General features: G+C 38.1%; 1 protein-coding gene across 4 annotated transcripts in view; it reads right to left on the reverse strand.

Moving 5' to 3' along the window:
* ADAMTSL1 (ADAMTS like 1) overlaps positions 1-21287 on the reverse strand; it is a 1017570-nt gene that overhangs the window by 425128 nt on the left and 571155 nt on the right. Inside the window, exon 1 of one of the 4 annotated variants that reach the window (XM_003312011.6) lies at positions 12926-13128. The exons of the other annotated variants lie outside the window; for them this stretch is intronic. Coding sequence (XP_003312059.2) covers positions 12926-12988 — 63 coding nt within the window. The 5' untranslated portion in view covers positions 12989-13128. Of the gene's footprint in view, positions 1-12925; positions 13129-21287 lie in introns of those variants that run through there. 4 annotated transcript variants of the gene reach the window in all.

Raw genomic sequence — 21287 nt, forward strand, 5'->3', positions numbered from 1 at the left:
TTATGTGACATTTAACTCACTTTAGTATAACTTAGGAGTTTTTTTTCAAATCACGTTTTTTAGTATAAAATGATAAATTGAGGAATTTCAGATATGGCCTGATTATTTTCTGAAGACCACAATTAATATTTAATCAGGGCAGATACATTTAGACAATTAATGCTACATCTTTTACTGGCATTTTTAGCTGTTTTCAAAGGGAACTTCACGTGTGATGCCTGTGTTAGACAATGTGAAAAGCTGCAAGAATTAGGGCAAAGAGATCTGCTGGCATCCCACGTAAAGATTCATAATTGTGACATGAATCTAAGGAGTGGAGTAGGACACTATTTGGTGAGAAAACAGATGAAGATCACACATGGGAAACTACTACAGCCTCAGACAACAATAATCACCCAAAGGTAGAAAAATGACTCCCTGTTATGGGCTTTGTGTTACATGAGGGAGGTAAAGCTTTCAAAAAGCACAGGATTTTCACTCCCACTCGGCTTTTTTTTGAGACAAGGTCTCACTTTGTTACCCAGGCTGGAGTACAGTCACACAATCTCGGCTCACTGCAGCCTCCATCTCTCCAGCTCAAGCAATCCTCCCACCTCAGCCTCCTGAGTAGCTAGGACTACAGGCACGCACTACCATGCCTGGCTAATTTTTGCATTTTTTCTTAGAGACGAGGTTTTGCCATGTTGCCCAGGTTGGTCTTGAACTCCTGGGCTCAAGCGATCCTCCTGCCTTGGCCTCCCAAAGTGCTGAGACTACAGGTGTGGGCCACCATGCTGGCTAGGCCAGGATTGCCCTATTGAAATAGCCTCTATTTTTAAAAGCTCGCTGAGAGTGAATAAAGGGTTAAGTCACAACAGATTGGCAGTCTCTTCAGAAAACTTGGGCCTGAATTCACACTTTGCTGAATGACAGAAAGTTCTTAACTTTTTAGGATACAGATACATTGGTTGTTCCCGAATACCTTCAATAATTTGGGAAAAATAATCCCTAACTGTAGGTCAAAAATTTTAACTGGGAGGCCTTGAATAAAATTACTAACTCTTTCACACTTTCATTCAGCAAACATTTGTTGAACACCGACTCAGTTCCAAGCCCTGGTTCTATGCTAAACAGTGGGATCTAAAGAACCCTAGCACCCAGCTGGCACTTTATAAGAGCCTCTGAGGCCTCAAGATGTACAGCAAAGGGAGCCCACAGGAGGTTTTTGCTACCAGTAACTATGTAGCCTTACAGCTGGACGTTTACGCTTCTTTGTCATCACTACTGCTGCTGCTGTTGCTACTGCCTTCGTGGCTTCTCACCAGGAGAGGTGTAATAATCTTGTAACTTTTGGCCTCCCTTCTCCAGGCCTTTCCACTCTATGTGGCCATCACAGCTGTCTTTCTAAAACAAAAACTTGGGTCAGAGCTTCTGGGGGTGGCCTGCAACACCCTGCATGATCTGGCTGTGCTCCAGCTATAGGGATTCACTCACTGTTCCTTGAACTTACCTTCCCTTTCCTTCTTCTGGGCCTTTGCCCGTGCAAGTCCCTCTGCTGGCAATGCCCCCTCTTCCCTCTCTTATCTGCCTGATGAACTTCCATTGAGTTATTCTCTACTAGGACAGTGCCTGGGACACATCAGACAGAAAAATGCCAGCATCCTTCCCATTCTTTGTTTTCTTCTTTGTGCTACTACAGAAACTCATATCCTCTGCTCTGCCTCAGTCTATTACTTTTTAAAGACTTTGTTTGGTGCCTGTGAGCTTCCTGGGGAGTAAGACTGTCTTGTTCATCTATGTGTTTCAAGGAAAGTGATTGGCAGACAGCAGGCCAATCCATGACAAAGTATGTGTTGACACATAGAATAAAGAGAATAAGGACATTGGTTAGCTTTCCATAAAGCTAAATGTGTTTAGTTATTTTTTTTCTTCTGAAATCATGTACCTGGGACTTTTGGCTTTTTCAAATGACCTTTAATTTCTTGTACTGGTAAAAGAAAACGGGAGAGTTGAGACATGAATGAACTCTGCCTCAGTTCAAATCTGTACCCTTCCCCTACCGACTGAGTGATCTTAGACATGTTACATAACCTCTCTGTGCCTCAGTTTCCTTGTCAAGATGGAAAATTGTCATGGCTCCATCCATAGGGTTCTTATGAGAATTAGATAATTTAATGCAGTATATATAAAGTGCTTCTTACATTGAAGCAAGTACTCTCTTGAGTATTAACTAATGTTATTTCATTGATGAAACTATGGTGAGAGAAATTTATTTTATTAGCGTCCTTAGTTAACAATACAAAAAATTAGAAATTTGTCTCTACTTTCCGTAACTCCTACCTACCTGCCAACCAGCCTTATTTTTTTTCTGAAATTTTAATAGTCTATGAAATCCAAAAGTCTGAGAATCACTGCTTTAAATCATCTAGAACTCTCAAATGGGCAAAACCCACTGATCGAGTTTCTTAAAATCAAAATCCTGGAGCCTGCTGCCAAGACAATCCTGCTTAATAAAAGTCCCAGCACCAGCAAACTGAAGTTAGCAAACCTTTTGTGGGAAAACCTACTGTCATTAGCCTTCTATATGCAGCTGACTGGCCTTTTATTTGCCTGAAAGAGGGACTGGTTTAAAGGTTTGACTACTTTAGCATAGCTCTAGATTGAAAAGACAGGTGTTTATGTATCAAATAAACACAGAGACAAAGTAATACACTCATTAAGCTTAGGTTTCAGTATTCCTAAAAAAGAGGATTTCAGGAAAAAAAAGCAAAAGTCAAAGAAATGAACTTAAACATAAATCTTTAGAGATTTAGAGTTTTTCTAACACATTCTTTCTTGAATCACTATAAATAATGAATTAATGTGTCTATTTCTTTAGGCAGAAACCCCGTTACATCAGCAATAGTTAAATATACAGTTTAAAGAAAATAATATCATGACAGCAACATAAAACCAGTGGAAAGTACTGACCAATTAATTCCTGTCTTCCTCACCCCTGGGCCAAATCCTTACTGATATTCTATGTAGAAGGACTCATCTTTAGGACCATGTCTGTTTTGTTCAACATAGCATAGCCAGTACCTAGCACAGTGCCTGATATATAGCAGGCTCTCAATGAAGATGCTATTTTGCACTGAGGGAGGAAAGAAAGCTAGCACTTCTCAGAGACGTGCTACATGCAAGATCCCATATGAAGTTATTTTCACACATACATCACCAAATTATCCACATTTTTCATTAATAGGGAAACAAGATAAATGAGGCTTATTGGTATGACACAACTCTAGGGAAGAGCCGTATTTTACAGATTTTAGTTCTCTGTTCTTGCCAGGTCACCCTGATATTTATAAGCCAACAATGATCTTTGAGTTTTTTTGTTTTGTTTTGTTTTTGTTTTTTTTCAGAGACACAGTCTTGCTCTGTCACCCAGGCTGGAGTGCAGTGGCACAATCTCGGCTCACTGCAAGCTCCGCCTCCCAGGTTCACGCCATTCTCCTGCCTCAGCATCCCGAGTAGCTGGGACTACAGGCACCCGCCACCACGCCTGGGTAATTTTTTGTATTTTTGGTAGAGATAGGGTTTCACCGTGTTAGCGAGGATGGTCTCGATCTCCTGACCTCGTGATCCACCTGCCTTGGACTCCCAAAGTGCTGGGATTACAGGTGTGACCACCGCGCCACACCGATCTTTGAGTTTTAACTCAAGATTGTTTTGCAGCAGCTTCATTTGATCCTTGGTTTCTTCTGCATGTGACATTTCAACATTTCAATCCCTCTCTACCAAAGCCAGCATGACGGCTGTTATTTAAAGGTCCTAAAGGGGCCACACAGTATAATACAGGAGAATGAACTCAATAGAAGGAGAACAGACAAAAGGAAACAGCACAAGATTCCAGTATCTGGATCCCATGTACTAGGTGCTTGTGATAAATATAACTCGAATCTCTTTACGACATCTATATTTCAAATTAAATTATCTGCAAAATGAAAGGGCTGGAATAGGCAACTAATTAATTTATTCAAACAAACACATCAAACACTTTTTCTATATCAAACTCTTTGTCTGGTGCTAGAGATACAAAGATATTCAGGACAAAATAAAACAAAACCCCTGCCTTCAAAGAGATACCAGTCAACTGAGGTCACATTCCACATGCATCAAAGATTCCCTTTAATTCTAAAACCATTCTATGAATCTATGGGCTGGGAATTTAAATGCCAATTAATCTCATAACAGTAATTTCAAAGCATGTTTGTTATCTCAGACCAGCTACAAGCCCCAAATAAGAACTAAAAGTGTGTAGTATATCAGGGAAATTATATTAGGTCTCAGTGACAAATGGTTATAACAGCTAGAAAAAAAGAACCGGCTAGTTCTGAAAACATTCCCACCAAATCTCACTTAAGCACACCTGAACAGTAGGAGTTCTTATTGTTTCCATTAATCTTTTTCATTCCTAGTTGTATTGATGAAGTACAATATTCTAACAATACTCATACAGACTTCAAATGGTGACTGAGATTACAGCCAGCAAAGGAGGCTGAGAAATCAGATACCCTACCATACCTTACTATGGGAACAAAGTGAGGTATATTTATTTTATTGGGCAGTTTGAATTTATTATAGGTTGCTCACAATTTCCTGTCTCATTTCTTTAGTGCTCTTGGAATTTATGTCAGGATGTCTTAGGTTATCACACTCTTTTCATCCCAACATTTATGCCAACAAACTGAATTGACTTAGAGAAAGTCCCTGGACAAAAATTGAAGGGGAAAATACCCAAAGCCTTAGCTGGAGAATGGCAGAAGCTTTGGAAAAAAATCTGAAAAAGCAATGAAGATGAAAATGGAAACTCCGTGAAAATTAATGTAGTGTAGAATTGGCAAACATACCACTTATTTCTTTAAACAAATAGAAGAAAGAACCCGCTTATGAGGTGCACCCAAATAATTCACAGGTGGTGAAACTATTAGAGTCCGGCAATTTCTTGCCTCAGAAGTGGAATAAATCTCCTGTATTATAAATGGCATATGTTCATGCACGTGATTTTTCTGCTATTCCCTTTCTTTCAACTATCCTACTTTTGATGCACAAGGTCATCTTGGTCTTATTGTAATTAATTTATTTTAATAAGAACTTTAGGTATAATTCTAATGAGGATGGGAGATACAACCTCATATAGTAATTGCACTGACAGAAATATAATTCCAAATGGAATCTATTTGTTTTTTGCATGGATTTTGGTTGTTGCCAAGAAAGCACAATGTAGTGGAAACTATGTACAGATTGTAATCTGGCAGCAGATTCCCCAGTGATAGTGGGGCAGATGAAAACTCTCTAGATATTGGTCACACATAATGGTAATTCTCACAAAGATAACCATTTATCTTGAAAATAGTTTTTCCCTAAAGAATATTAACTAAAAAATTGTTCCAGTGTGTTCTGTTGCACAAATTGAGACTATGAACTATAGAAACAGTAAAAATAACTTTTCATGTTCAGAGTCAAATAGTGATTGATAATTTGAAAATAACACATTCATAATCTGTGGAAAGCCGTAATTTACATTTACACAGGGATAAAAGGATTAAACAAACAGCGTCTAAGCAGGTGCAGAGAGTTGTTTACAAGATGAACCAGCTTGTGGGGAAATTGAAAATAACAATGTCCATCACAGAACTGTTGCCTACAGAAGAGTTGTGTTTTGAAAAATTAAAAAAAAAAAAAAAACTCTTGACAACAAAATGTCCAACACACTTCCAAGCTCTTCACTGTAGAGATTGTGACTTAATCTCTGTAGGTGGGATTATAGATGCCTGCCACCATGCCCAGCTAATGTTTGTATTTTTAGTAGAGATGGGGTTTCACCATGTTGGCCAGGCTGGTCTCGAACTCCTGACCTCAGGTGATCCACCCTCCTCGGCCTCCCAGAGTGCTGGGATTACAGATGTGAGCCACTGCACCCAGCCTAAAATCACTGTTCTTTCATGGCACTCAGACACCTCCAAGAAAAGTGTGTTAAAGATTGTTTGAAACTAGGAATATTCAAGAAGTGTGGTTTACTTTATATATCGCTGTACAAAACATTTGTTTACTTTGCCTTTGTGAGTCTGTTCCCTCTCTGTGAATTGTTTACTCTGATTTTCTGACATTCTGCCCTTGGAGCAGTTTCAGTGTTGCACCCTGGTTTCAGCTTCTCAGCATCTTTTTCTGTTATATTTGCCTTCCCCTTGGATCTGTGTGCTTCTGTGTTCTTGGCCTCGCTGTTTGATCCCACTCTGTCCCAGGAGATTTCAACTGTTTCACCACAGCCTTGCCTCTTTGGTTTTCTTTCCTCATTTTCTACCACTCCCTCATCCACTTCCAGATTCTATGTTTTAAAAATGGACCCATTTTCCTGTTTTCCCTGTAGTACTGACACATACCCCCAACTACTTATCACACTTTAGGTATGCAGTAAATTGCAAACCGCAAAGATCAAACCACCATTAGAATGATGTGGCATCTTGTTAGTTCTCTTTTCCCATATAATAAATGGAAAACGGTATTAGTACTTACTTATGAGTAAGTACTGGCATGTATAGCATCTAAATTTGAAGCATATGTTATTTCTTAAAAGTTTTCAGCATAACAAACAACACCTTTCCCAAAATTTCAGGGTTTTCACACAACAAAGTTTGTTTCTTGCTCATGGTTAAATGAATGTTCACAGTGTAAGTCTGTGAGAGTGACACTGAGGGGCTGTGCTCCATGTAGTCATTCAGGGACCTAGACTTCCACTTGGTGGCTTTGCCATTCCTTAGAGTCATGAAGTTTTTTCTAGTGGATTCTCTGCATCCAGCAGGTGGGTAAAGAGAGAGTGTTTGATGCTTCGAGGATCACGTAGGCTGAGGGATCAGGCCTACAAGTGCCATATAGTACTTCTAGCTATTTTTCACTGATGAGAACTCAATTATATAGTACCATCCAGTCACAGGGAAGGCTGGCAAATACAGTTTATCATTATGCCCAGTAGCAAGAAGAAACAGGTTTTAGTGAATCCACAGCATTGTCTCTGCTAACATGAGAGTTTATTTTAAGTACTTTCAAGTTTTACAAAACTGTGACTAATGTAAGTAAGTATCGTTTTCTTCCTGAGGACAAGTTTTGAAAAAGGAAAAATATTTGAGAACTAAATGGATAAAAAATATATGAAACATCCAAAATGATTCATTCTAATTAACAAGAGCAAAAGGGGTTAATTGTTGTTCAGTGTGTGGCTATGTATATTTAAGAGACAGAGAAAGGAATACAGAATATATACCTCTTTTGCGTTTCTTAGGGTTGTTGACTTGGTCTTACCAAAACCAGAAATACTGAAACGCTTCACACGTAAAATGAACGCTGACATTTTTCCTTCCTACTTGTACTTTTCCCTGTTTTCACCTTTTCTTGCCAAGTCATTCTTATTTTTCCATTTATTTATTCATTCACCCACATTTATTGAGATCAAATTACCAGGCATTCTGAAAGAGGCAGGAGGAACAAGTCACACCTTCTGCTGTCCCCCACAGCTTTGTGGGACAGAAAGAAGTGTAAGATAAGTAAGAGATGGGCGATGGCACAGATAAATGCAAAGTAGCCCAAGAACTATAAAAATTACATATAAAATATTTTAGAGATTACAATGAATTATTTATGCCTTCTGACAAGCAATTACTAAGCGCTGACTATACACATAGCTATACATGGGTAGAATTTGGGATGGGGCTATTTGAACACAGAAATTATGGTATTTCTCCTAATAAAGGTTACAATTACTTCATGAGATAAAATATATTTCTCTAATCAAAATAAAGAATGCTTGTGGATACAGCAAAACTTTTTAATGGATTTATAAATACTGAGTTTCTTGGGAAAGACAATAAACAAAAAGCCCGAGGTCACTGTTGGCTGCAGATTACAGCCATTGGGCATCTTCTTGACGTGGCCAGAAAACTTAACTAACTGCCCTCCATGCTGGGTGCTCCGGTTAACAGAGTCCCTGAGAGGCAAAACAGAACAGTTAAGCTTTATTCAATGTAGGTTTTAATCTTGAAGTTCGGGAATTGGGGAGATTTAGTCATTTATTTTTGAGCTCATGGAAAGAAGGGGTTGATAGCAACAGCTTACCCCAGTTAGCAGGCAGGCTCCCCACACAGCTGTGCTGGCCTATTTCAATTAGGATCCTTTAGGACTTACATCACCTCTGGTATGCCAGTCCTAAGCCGCTCATGAGCCAGTACTGCCAATCAAGCCAAAATTCAACCACATGGTATGGTTTTTATGATATAGACAGAAAATGACATGCACTTGTCTCATTCTGGTGAAAACACAAAGTTTGAAGCCAGCTCTCTAAAAGAAGAAAGTTAGTAACAATGACAAGACTGTAAAACTTGATTTAGACACGTTTTCCTGTGATTATCTCAATACAGTTAACCAGTAGGTTATTCATGGTGATTCAAGGAATGCTCTCACTCAAGAAAAGGCTCCGGTCCTTATGCTACGAAGAGGTCACTTCTGGGTCACTCTACTCATGAGACCACAGAAACAGTAGAATATGCTTACTGAGAGGTGGGCACAATTAAACTTACATAGCTGGACCTGAGAGCGTGTCATTCCTGGAAACTGGAAGATACATGAATTAAAAGCAGAGCTGTCACTTGACCAAAGAAACAGAACTACACATATGAATTTAAGAATCACTGAAAATATGAAGAATTAAAGAACCCTTCGATAGTCTCTGTAAGTCATTTTTTCTCTTCATTTAGTTCACAAACTGTATCTACACGGCACTCTACTAGGTGCTTCGGGAAAAGCAGAAATTCATAGGACCCAGTATTTTTCCTGGAAGAGTTTAAAATTATATTCTGAGTAAGCCATAATAAAGGGGAGAACCAAAACACCAGACCATGCCTCATGCTAATATAATCCCCAAGCAAAATACAGCCCAAGTAAACTAAGTTTTTAAAAAACATGAGTAACTTGTATAGAGTTAACGACACTTAACTGATAAAAATTGCAAACCCTAACTGTAATATTGTTAGTAGGATAGAATCTACTTAGGAGATGTGAATCTCCTAAGTTAGAGTAATAGCCTACTCCATGGTGTGTTAGAAGACTGCTTTCCAATTTATACATACATAATAGTAAATGGGCATCAACATGTATTAAAACATACAAATGCACAAATACATACATGCATTTATTTATTCATTCTCTTTGTCTCTCAAAAGACTTCAATTTCCATATGCTTTTTCAAGGAAAAACTTCCCTGGTGTAACAAGATTCTTCTGTAGTTCACTAGTGACCACTATTGGACACTCTTCCCTCAACTTACATGAAGCAACAGAAATGGTGTTACGTAAAAATAATAATGGGGGCCAGAAAGTGGTCCTGAACACACTGAAACACTAAAAACAGGAGTCTGAGTAAATAAAAATGTAGCTGGCCATGTCTAGACAACAAACTTCACAAAAACATGAAGAAAGTGATTTTTAAATTTTAAATGCTTCATAGCGTTCTGTAGATCTATGCAAAAAGTCTTCAAGCTTGATTTAAAGACAATCTAGGTTTGAGAAAAAGAAATCTGTGTAGAGTGAACAATTATAGAAAAGTGCTTGTGCATGCACATGAACACAGACAGACATACATGCTGCTGGAACAGGCCGCGGTCTCCTGTGAATAAGGGACTTAACATTCATTCCATAAGCTAATGGTGCTTCTCCCCATCCAAGATAGATCCACTTAGATAATAGTGGGAGAAAGTGCCAGAGGGACTGAAGGGAATGGGCTATTGTGTTTGACTAGTTGCCATGTATAAATTAGTACAGAGAAGAAAAAGAAATTCAACAGAAAAACACATGTACTTTATTATAATTCCTAGTGTTACTCTTGCAACTCTCACAATAGCAGGCAAAAGAGCTTAAAACTGTTTAAAAGAAACAAAAGGCAAATGCAAATTTGATTAAACGCCTTTCTGACAAGAAGTGATTTGACTTCAAGTGTAGATGGACACATATGTCAATGGCCGGTCATGGTTTTTGCCACATTCTTTTTGAGCTAAACAATTGGGACAAAGGAGAGAGAATAAATACGAGAAAGCAGAATGGGAGGATTGAGAAAATGGCATTATGTAGCTTAATTTCACCTGAATATCAAATGAAATCTCTTGATCAGTACTACTGTCCTACTGTGTCCAGAATATAAATCTATGATATAAGCTCTGTGCATGAAAATATGGGTGGTAACCTAAAATAGATTCAACACCCATCCTCTCAGAAATAAGTTCCAAGGGGAAAGGATTTTGACAGAATGAAGGCTGAACAACCTTCAATATTTGTACACACTCAAGAACCTAGTCATGATACAGATGATTCAGCTGTCAATGAAATGAGGGATATTTTAATAAGGAAGAAACTGGGCTTGCCACCAAATACACAGGATGTTTTCCAATTAAGTTACAGAGACCTTTAGAAATTGCCCCAAATAAGTCCAAGAATAGACAGAATCCTTGCAATGTGTAAATGAAAACAAAACCAAAAAAAACTATAGGAAAAACAAGCCCCTCAATTCAATTTCTCTATCAAGCTTGAAGGTTGAGCTGATGATGCCACACTTCTAGTTCTAAATCAAGTACAGAACAGGCTAAAGGTCACAATCTCTTAAGCCAATAATTAAACTTAATGCTCAAGGGGGCAGTTAATGAGCAAGTTTAACAAGTGCTCATGATATTGTACATATCTTTAATGATCAAGATGATGCAAAAAGCCTAAATATCTGCAACAAAGGGTACAGACCAACCTGCACCACTGTTTTCATTGTTCTTAAATATTTACAACCACCATATGAAGCAAACATGTTCTATTCTCTCCATTATTTGACCTTTGGGTTCAAATGCAAGCTTATTTCATTGCCTGAAAAAATGGGTTTAAAATGTCTTATCTGTATGATTATTGTAAGGATTTATTGTAATGATTTTCAAACAACTAGCCACATTCAGACACAAAATACATGACAGCTATTACTAATGCTGTTATTGCTTTGCAAAGGGATGTATGTAAACATCAGTCAGTTCTTCCTTTTGTAGCACAACTCTCAGATTTCCACTTCATTTAAATGCAGGCATAAAACAAACCTAGGTTTGTTTTAATTTTATCTTTATAATACAATTATTGTAATCTAAACATGATATGTTTTAAGTCCTTCTGAAATAAGCACACATACCTTTTCATTCCACATAAGTCAAATTATATGCTCTAATACATATATGAATATTCAAGATATCACAGAGGGATATAATGCGTTTACCAAATGGATAGCAAAACAATCTATTCCTGAATGGGAAAGTTTTACTAAAGTATAATGAGATCATACTTCCATATGAAAATATCAAAAAAAGTAATGTATACTGGTAATTTGCTTTATGATGCAATATAATGGGAAAATAACACACACTTAAAAAAATCACAAAGAAGGAAAGATGAGACAAACTAATGGTGTATACAAGTAACACATCCCATATGGAAAAAATGAGACACCTTTCATAAATCGCTTGCTCCACAAGTCATAAAGCATACCTAAACATTCTGTTCTTTGTATTTTTCAGAACAGCTAAAACTTATAGTTCATTCATGCTTGAAATGTAGTTTACCTTTAAATTTCTATGAAAAATTAAAAATATATTTCTATATTTATAGCACTTGCAATGCAGCATTATAATTTCTTAGCTACAATGATGCAAATCATTAAGAAGTGGGAATGTATAAAATATTGAATCACTGTCTGATTACTCTATTTGATGAATCTCCTGGACTTTCAGTTTGTACCAAATGGCTTTCTTCCCTACTTCAAAATTATAGCGCAGATCAGATTTGTCAGAATATAATCAGAACAAAACATTCCTTCCCCATCAAGGAATCAATGCAACCTATTCATCTGCTACATTTTTACCTTGTTCTCTTCCTGCCTTGTTACCTTCTGAGGAAGTTCTGGCATGTTATAAATGTGACAGGAAAAACTACAATCACATTTGTTTGGATCAGTGTGTGCAAATTTTGGAATCAAACCTTCAGATGAGGTTTGCTAAGCTGCCTGCCCAGAACACTCTGGTTTAAAAAATGTGCATTGCTATTAATATTTTGAGTGTAGATTTATTTTGGACAGTAAATGTTCATTTTCTGCCCATAAAACCAAGTATGAGTCACAACGGAACATTTACTTTGAGTCAAAAATGCAATGTGTACTGACGTTCAAGAGCAGAGCATCTTATCACTATGACTGTGGCAATCAGCCGTACTAAAAGTCACCATTCCTTTTTCTTCTTTAAAAGTAAATTTGAGATCAAAGGCCATAATCCTCAATTCATAAATCCTAGCATTAACTTCTATCCATAAATGACTTGCAGTAATTAAGAGCCATAATCTGGGTTGGCTGCAAAGAGGCTCTCATTCCCCTCTTTACCTGGTTCCATAGCACATGTGCATAGATGGAAAGTAATTCATTAAAGGCAGTACGGGCAAGCTCTGCAAAGCCTATCCATCAAAAAATTCCCGGAACACCACAGTGAGTGAGTTTAATTTCAGGATGTCTGTTATCCAAATTCCAAGCATACACACCACCATATATACAGTCCTCAGCTCCCAAACTCCATGCGGTATGTCCCAAAGTTCATGTCTCAGTATCAGTATTACTATATAGCAGTAACTAATTCCAGAAAGTCTTGCAGACTTTATCTTGCTTGGGAAGTTGAGGTTAAAAGTTCCAGAAGAAGTATTCTCTCTTTGTAATCGTGTAAATTATTTTACCTGGAGTTTTAAGATAAAGACACACACACACACACACACACAAACACACATACACACACCCACCCCCAACAGCACCCAGACTCAATGGCAATAGCAATGCATTGAAATGAAAAGGCATTTACCAGCAGCAGGAAAGCCAGAAAGAGGAGCAGTGTGCCAGGAGTTGCCCGACGGCAGCATTCCATGCTTGGATCCTTGCCGGAATCAGAATCGGACACTGAATAAGCTGCTAAGTGCTCCTCTGCCTGCTGTCACATCCAGTACTGGTGCTAACACTCCAGTCCTGCCTATCAGCTTCCATCAGCCCCTCTCACATTTCCTGACCGAGGGGTGGGTGGGTGGATGGGTGGGGGGTAAGCTGAATGGAATCTCTCTCGGAGCAGGCAGCCAGCCAATCAGGCTCCTGCTAATCAGACATGCTGAATAACAAAGCCAGGAGGACAGAGAAAGTGTAACGGTGCGAGCAAAAAAGGGGGAAAAGGACGAAAAAGAAAGGCGAGCGAGCAGCAGAGCGAGAAGGGAAATGCAAAAGATGCAGAATTGCAAAAGATGAAGCCAAGCACTGTGCTTCCCATGGACCTGGTTAGTTCTTTGTGAGATGCATTTCTATTTGCCATTTGCCTGTGCTGATGTCTGTTGCTTTGTAAAGTACAGTAGCTCCCTGTGACTGTGTATTGTTCCATTCAGGAGAGAAACTTAATCCCTGTCAATATATAACATATGCCATAAAGGGAAAGAACCATAGACAAAAACCGACTTAATGTGCCCTGTAAATGTGTTCTGTACAACTGTTTTATTTCGCCTCCATAAAGTTCCTCTTTACTTTCTCTCTTGACTTGGAAAATAAATACTCTATACATTTTCTGAAGGTTCCTCACTAAGCCTAAACAGTGGCATAAGTTATTTTGTGTTATTAAGGACTTAATTTGGGGGGGAAAAAAAAAAACAAAGCAAGTTGCTTCTCTGTAAAGTGACAATTTAAGGCATTTAAGATTTGCTAATTGTAAAGGCACAATTAGAAACTTAGATCCCCCAGTTTAAAAAGAAACCCTCAACAAAGACTCCAGGATGAGTGGGGCTGAAATTTGGGGTTGAGGAGCAGCCTGGTTTTGATGCACTGCCAACTCTCAACTATCTATTTTAGCCACGGGAGAGAAAGAAAGGATGAATTAAATCCTCAGTTAATCCCCAAACCTTCTTTTAACCAAGTTTCAGCTTCCTCCGCACCTCACCCACGTCCTTTATCAGAGCTGTTATAATGCAGAAAAGGCTGAACTGAGTTTTACCTCATTTTTCCATCCACTATTGCAAGAAGGTTGGATGGGATGACCTTGGAGGCCAGTCCAGCCCTGAAGGAAGTGCTAATGAGCAGTGAAATGACGACAAGGCCAGCAACAGCAACGAGAAGGTCAGGAAGCTTCTGAAGCTGCTTAATCCACCAGCAAGGGAGATTTGACTCTACTAGAGGAAGGTTTTATTACAGTTTTAGAAAAGTGTCAAATGTCAAACAAGGATGTATTTCCCCTTATCTGCAAAGGAAATCATTGAGTTTTGAAAGAATAAAAGAGCAGCCCTGGCCTTACATTGCCATAGGTGTGTCATCAGGACGTTTTCCCTTTTCAGATCTCCTGATAGCCCAGAAATATATGCAGTGGAGGTACAAGACATTTAGAATTAATGTTCTTTCCTTTCATTATTAAAAAATACTGACAAGAGGTATGAAACACACAAATATGGAAAACCTGATGAAGCCATAATGGGCATGTGAATACAGGCAGGTCTGCCTATGTACATACCTGCTGCGTTGCTTTTCAAAAAGGTGAAGAAAAGCAGGTTGTTCAACTTTAGGTTACCTACTTCATATGGTATATCAGTTAAAGAGAGAGAAACTTTAAAAATCCTATTTTCAAGCTGTTAGGAAAGTCAAGGTCATACAAAGATTATCCTTTGTTCTCAATATTAAGTATGTGGACCTAGAAAAATGGAGAGTACAAATCCATAACAAAGAGAGCCTATTCTTGAAATATGCTTTTCCCTTTTAGAAAGATTTGTTTTACAAATCTCTCAAAAACTAGCTAATGCTCATAAGCTAAAGCGTATTCACAAGTAGATGTAAAAATGCTTAACTTTGTCTTTCCACTATTGTTTTTGTCCGAAATCCTCATCACATTAAAGAAAGGTGATTGATTGAAATAAACTTTCATGCATAAAGCTATGTTATATGTGTCTCTCTGTTACACACCAGAGCTTTCTGCTAAAGGGTTTGTTTTTTTCCCTCCTATCACAGTCATTAACTGAAGAGTTTCAACTAGTTCTATTAATGGAACATTTTACCACATTTTACCTAATACCACCTCCTCCCTCTTCACACATAAACCCTGCTCATTAAGCAGATCCAAAGGGAAGAATAGGTAATGGGAGAAAGAAAAGTAGCAACAAAGCTAATGATGAGATACTATTTGTAGAGGAACAGAAAAATAATCAGCATGGTCAGAAAATAACTGGTAACCACTTACATGCTAGTTTAGATTCCTTTCTGCTTTGCGAATAAATACTGCCTAGGTATTTTGAGTCAGAAATTTCTGCCTTGAAGTTTTAATGGGCATGCTAATGTACAGCAAGATGGTCATCTCAATGAAGTCACCGAATAATATACTACTTTAAAGTCAAGCCCTCAATCACCTATTGAATGCCTGGAGGATGCCCACCACACTGTCTCATGCTTCTGATTCCTCACAGCATTTTCTTTCCTCTCGGGAATACCCAGAGAAACTAGGAAAAGCAATTGCACATCCGGAGCTACACAGTGCAGGTGAAATTACAAATTTACTATAACTTCAGAAAAGGGAGAACAAAATCAAGTTGGGTTCAGGTGACTGGGGAAAGTTTTGGTCATGAACTAATCTTGATGATGGCCAAAATTTACATGCCATCTTTATGGTTTACAAAGTGATTTTACATTTATGATCTCATTTGACCTTCGTGACTACTTTTTGAAATGAAGTAATCACCCCATTTTGTGTATGTGGAAACTGAGGCTCAGAGAAGTTAAGTGACTTGACTGAAGCTTTGCTGGCTAGAACTGGCCATTGAGCCACGGTTTACCGAATCTAAATCCACCCTCATCTCATATTCATAGATATGCATTATATCTATATATGATGTATACACACACATATATTCAGACGTTGGCAGTGATGTGGTTGAAGGGGGATGTTTATAGGAAAAGGAAAATAGGCTACCAGGGTTTACTATGGGTATATGTTACCTGACGATGGAAAGTATCTTATTTTAGCCTCCAGCTTCTATGTCTCTTGACTTTCTCATTTCTAAAACGTTTTCAGCACCTAGGAAAAGTAATATAAAACTTTAGGTAATCTAGATCCATATTAATGGCAACCGGGGAAAGGCCACTTACGGCATCTGAGCAGGGCGTTGGCCAAATTCCTTTTTTCCTCTTCAGGTATCTAAATTAAAACCGTCTGCAAGTGTGTGAGCAGCAGCACTAGCAGAAGCCGTGGCAGCTGAATAATACTGGTTACTGGCTCCATGCACAACATATTAGGTGAAATGAAATCAGAAGCAAGAGAGAGAGAGTGTCAGGGCTGTCTGAAGCATCATTCCAAATGGTATGGATTTAACAATACTTAATTTAAAAAACACCAGCTTGGACAGAAGCAAGCTGTTAACATTCAGTGTGCTTTATGGGAGGAAAGAGTGAGCTAAACTTTCGGTATTTCTCTCCCTGGGGAGAATTCGTTACAAGTCTTGCTCTGGAGCCACCTGTCTCTTTCTTCAGGTTGAGCCTCTTTGCTTAGCCCGTCAGCTGCAGAAACCAGTGTATAGGGGACACAGGGTCTCCTGGAAAGAACTCAGGGCTGGGAGGATTTCAAGAGCTAGGCAGTGCCTAATCTCCCCTCTTTAAGGAAGTGGTTATGGCAGCATCTGAGCCTTGTTTTCCCCACAGGGATGCAGTGAAGTTCGATTTCCCTGGTTAATTCTGAAAAATAAAGTAAGGGCGACTAAGATAAAAGTATAGGAAGCAGACTGCTATTCTCAGGGGCAGAACTGAAATTTGAGCATTACTCCACAACTTGCCAACTCACCTAGTATCTATTTAACACCAAAGCCATTAGAGCATTCATTATAGTTTTCAAATCACCTTTCACACATGATCTAATGTGATATGAACAGAAACTCTAGGAGTTAGAGAGTGATTATTATCCCCAATTTGCAGATGAGGAAACCAGTCCTCCTACGTAGAAAATGGGTTCATCAAAGTTATTAGCAGGCAGGAAATTTGGGGCTCTATCAAAGGCTGTTTGACTTTCCCCAGGACTACCATCTGAGACGCTGACAGATGAAAATAGCTACATACACTGAGAGTCTCCCATGTGTAGGCACTTTTCTAAGTATTTTATATTTATTATTTCACGTAATCCTTACAACAACTCTATGGGGTAGGTACATTTATTAACTTCACATAGATGTTTTTAATGATGGGTTAGCAGTCCTTCATCCCAACCAGTGCCTGAAGTCCAGAAACAACATTTTCTAGACTCCCTTGCAGCTAGGGTACTCGATGGAATTGAGAACTAGCCACTCTGAAGTACTACAAAAATTCGGAAGGAGGAAGTGAGGCAGAAGCTACTACACTTTGCTCTGTCTGCTTGTAAAAATGGCTACAGAGCAATGAGGTTTTTCTTGTAACCATGCTAACCAGTTGCTATTTTTGCAGGTGTCAAGAGGCAGGCATGGGACATGCATTTATTTGCTGGATCAGGGAAGGTGGGCATGGCCCTTGCAGCTCTTGCTGTTTCATTCAGCTTTTCCATTCAGCAGCAGATGACTTCCTGGCTGTGGAAGAGGCAGCAACTCCCATGGTGATGTGTTTCTGTAAAGCAGCACTGGAATCTTCAGAAAGCTCAAGTTGGAGTCTTTTTCTTTGGTAACTCAAATGTTATGTGTTATTTAATATCCTATAACACATCACTTTCTGCTTAAATTAGCAAGAATAAATTCTGTTCTTTGCAACAGAATCCCAACTGATATACCCCCTTTAACAGAGAACACTGAGGCATAGAGAATTAAAGTACTTGCCCAAATCATATCTCCAAAGAGGGAAAGGGCCAAGATCTGAACCCAAGCAATCTGTGTTCATAACCACTAAGCTATACTGACTCTTTGTAAAGCAAAGGGCCATGAGAATTCAGAGAAGGGAGATGTCAATGCATATTTAAGGACTCAGTGAGGAGTTTGGTAGAGGAAAATGGAAACTGAAGAAGGCTTTGAGATATACACAGACTTTTAGGTAATGAAAAGAAACTAAGGAAAGGCTTTACAGCTGTGGAGAACAGAGTAAGCAGAGAGAAAGTAGAGAAAGGTAAGACTCCTGCTTTTACTCAATCTGATTCACTACTGCAGGTTGTGTAATGGGCAAAAAATATGATTTTAGATTCTTTGTCCCATGGTCTTCCTCTCTTTCCCTGCAAAGTGTCTAGCATAGCATGTTGCTTACGTGACAAACTCCACAATTGTAAAATTTGATCTGATTCATCTCCAAATGGCAGAAGCCCCAAGGGCCTCGGCTTACAGTTCTCCCTACAAGACTTAATTCAGGGCTTCTCATACTGTAGGTGCTTGGTTAAAATCTGTGACCCCAGTCAGTAGAAGAAAGGAATTCTGGAGGCTGTTTGGTACCATGGGAAGAACTCAGTTTTTGGAGCCAGACAGTTTAAATCTTAGCTGTTGCATTTATTACTCGAAGGGATTTAAGGAAATAAATTGCTGAAACTTTCTGAGCTTAGGGTTTTTTTGTTTGTTTGCTGGCTTGTTCTGTTTTAGCCTTTTGGACAATGAGAGTTATGTTCACCACCGTCAGGCAGTTGTGGGCAGTAGAGTGAGAGGTTTGTAGAGTGTTTAGCTCAGAGCCTGATACAAGTAGGAGATAATAAATCAGTACCATTCTAGGTGGTGGGTATAGAAGTAGCCACTGGACATGTCTCTCAATTTTTCTGCATTTGAAAAATTTAATGAAACTCTGGGAAAAATATTATCATAATTTAGATTCAAATCCAAAGATACTTGTCCCCAAAACAAAACCAAACACAAAACAAAACAGAACTCATTGCAGAGCACTGAACTGAACCGGGAGGATAGACTTGTTCAGTACCCTCAAACCTACGGTCCTTGATCTTCTTTTTTCTACATTGCTGAAGTTATGGCACAGATCTCAGAGGTTTGTTATTGAATTAGATTCAACAAACACTTACTGAGCACCTACTGTATGCAATGCACAATGCTACAGAGAATCTTGGCAACAAATAAACTGTCTTTTGTAGGCTTTTTGAAATAGAGAAACTTATCATTTTAATTGTTGAGGTTTGAATTATGGTTGTAATATTCATATAGTGAACCCAAGTGTAATACATAAATCCAAGGCCCCTAATGCCTAGTTCAGTTCTATTTCCATGACATCATCCCCCACAGATAAAACAATTATACCAGAGCCAGACAATAAGGTGAAGAGCTGTTAACAGATTTATAGACAATACACAGAGAGTGGGATTGAAATACAAAAGCCAAATTCCTCTGCTTGGCATTCAAGGAGCTCCCTGATCTGCTTCCAGTCCCAGGATAATAGAAAGCCATGCCCCACCTCGATTGAAATACCTGATATTACCCAACTACTTCAAGTCCTTTGACTACTGTGTATTTGTTCATCCTGTCCCTTCTGCGTGGAAGGTCCCTCCTTCTATCCTTGCCTTGCTAAAATTTATATTTTTGACTCTTTAAGATATAGCTCAAATGGCATCTCCTCCACAAAGCCTTCTGCTAACTGCAATTTTTTAAAAACTTTCTCCTTTTGCTCATTTGCTGGAATAATATTTTCAATATATTTGAATGCATTATATATCATAGATATGAGCCCTCCTTTTATTGGAAAAAAGTCTTTCCCATTGTTTTATTTTTAATATAATTAGTTTTACTAGTTTTTTATTGTATAGAAGTTTTAAACCTGTCAAAGAGTTACTGATCATTTTCATTTCTGATTTCTTCCACTGCTTCAAGCTTTAAGAGTTATTTTCCTCTGTGGTGGCAAACGTTTTTCTATTTTTTAATTTGGCATTTTAATATTTAATTGTTTAACCAATCTAAGTAGCAAATAGTAATAGTTCATTTTTCTGTTCCCCCACAAAATGGGTCTCATATATCTATAGGTACTTTTCACCTGCTACCCTGTTTGTAAGTAGAGTGTGTCACTCGTCTTCAACTAGATTGTAAATCCTGTGAAAGCAAATATCAAGATTACAAACTCTTGTATTCACAAAATGGAGTACAGCACCCTTTACGTAACTGCCATTAGATAAATGTTTGTTAAATTATCATGTGAGTTATTAACATATGAGATATTCACAGAGATGACAGTAGAGAAAAAGAAAAGCAAATAGGAGAATTACAAAAGAAAAGATGGTTTCTGAAAACCAAGGAAAACATAGATCAAAAATGAAATGAAATTTGAATTTCAGAGAAGCAATTAAACCACGGAAAATCAGAGTATTCTTCCCCTAAAATACAACAGATCACTGTATGGTCTTCAATTTTATTCTTGTTCTATGTTGGTTATATTTGCTAACATGAACTAGATTAGTAGTTTCTCTGTTAAAAAAATTATCTCATATCATAATGATATATTATGTCACAAAGAAATACCAAAATCTATGAAATAAATATAAAAAAGAACCTATAACTAAATTTAATTTGTAGTATAGTTCATTTTAAAACAATTATTTATTTTAAATAATTGACAAATAAAATTGCATATATTTATGGTGTGCAACATTATGTTTTGAACATCATGGAATGGCTAAATCAACCTAATTAACTTATGCATTACCTCATATACTTATGATTTTTTTGTGGTTTATTTTTAAAGTTTCCAGAAAGGACATGGAATCTGTGGGTAAAACCGGATATTTCATCTTTCCTACTTGAAATTATGGTGAGCCTTTCTTTTGAAAAGACTTTCATGAAGGAATTTGGAACTTGTTGAGTATGGCAAGAAGGAAATAAAATATAAGATAACAGCATGGAGAATTGAATACAAGCCAACAACAATAAAACCATTACCATATATGCAGGTGTCCTGAGGGAAAAATATGACGTGCAACTGAGAGAAACATAGGTTCAAAAAAATCCAGCATTTTATCTCTTTTTACATGTGCAATTTCCTAGAAGTTAAAATCCAAAACTGTTTTCCTGGCACAGAAACTGGCAGTTATGGAAAGCACAGGGTCCCAAGGATAAAGGGGAAAAACTTCTTCCTTAAACGTCCATCTGTGTTTTAAGAGAATGAAAAGTTCTTTTAAATAAGATACCTGAAGCCGGGCACAGTGGCTCACTCCTGTAATCCCAGCACTTTGGGAGGCTGAGGAGAGCAGATCACCTGAGGTCAGGAGTTCGAGACCAGCTTGGCTAAAAAAA

This window comes from Pan troglodytes, chromosome 11 (assembly GCF_028858775.2).
Source record: "Pan troglodytes isolate AG18354 chromosome 11, NHGRI_mPanTro3-v2.0_pri, whole genome shotgun sequence".
NCBI lineage: Eukaryota > Metazoa > Chordata > Mammalia > Primates > Hominidae > Pan > Pan troglodytes.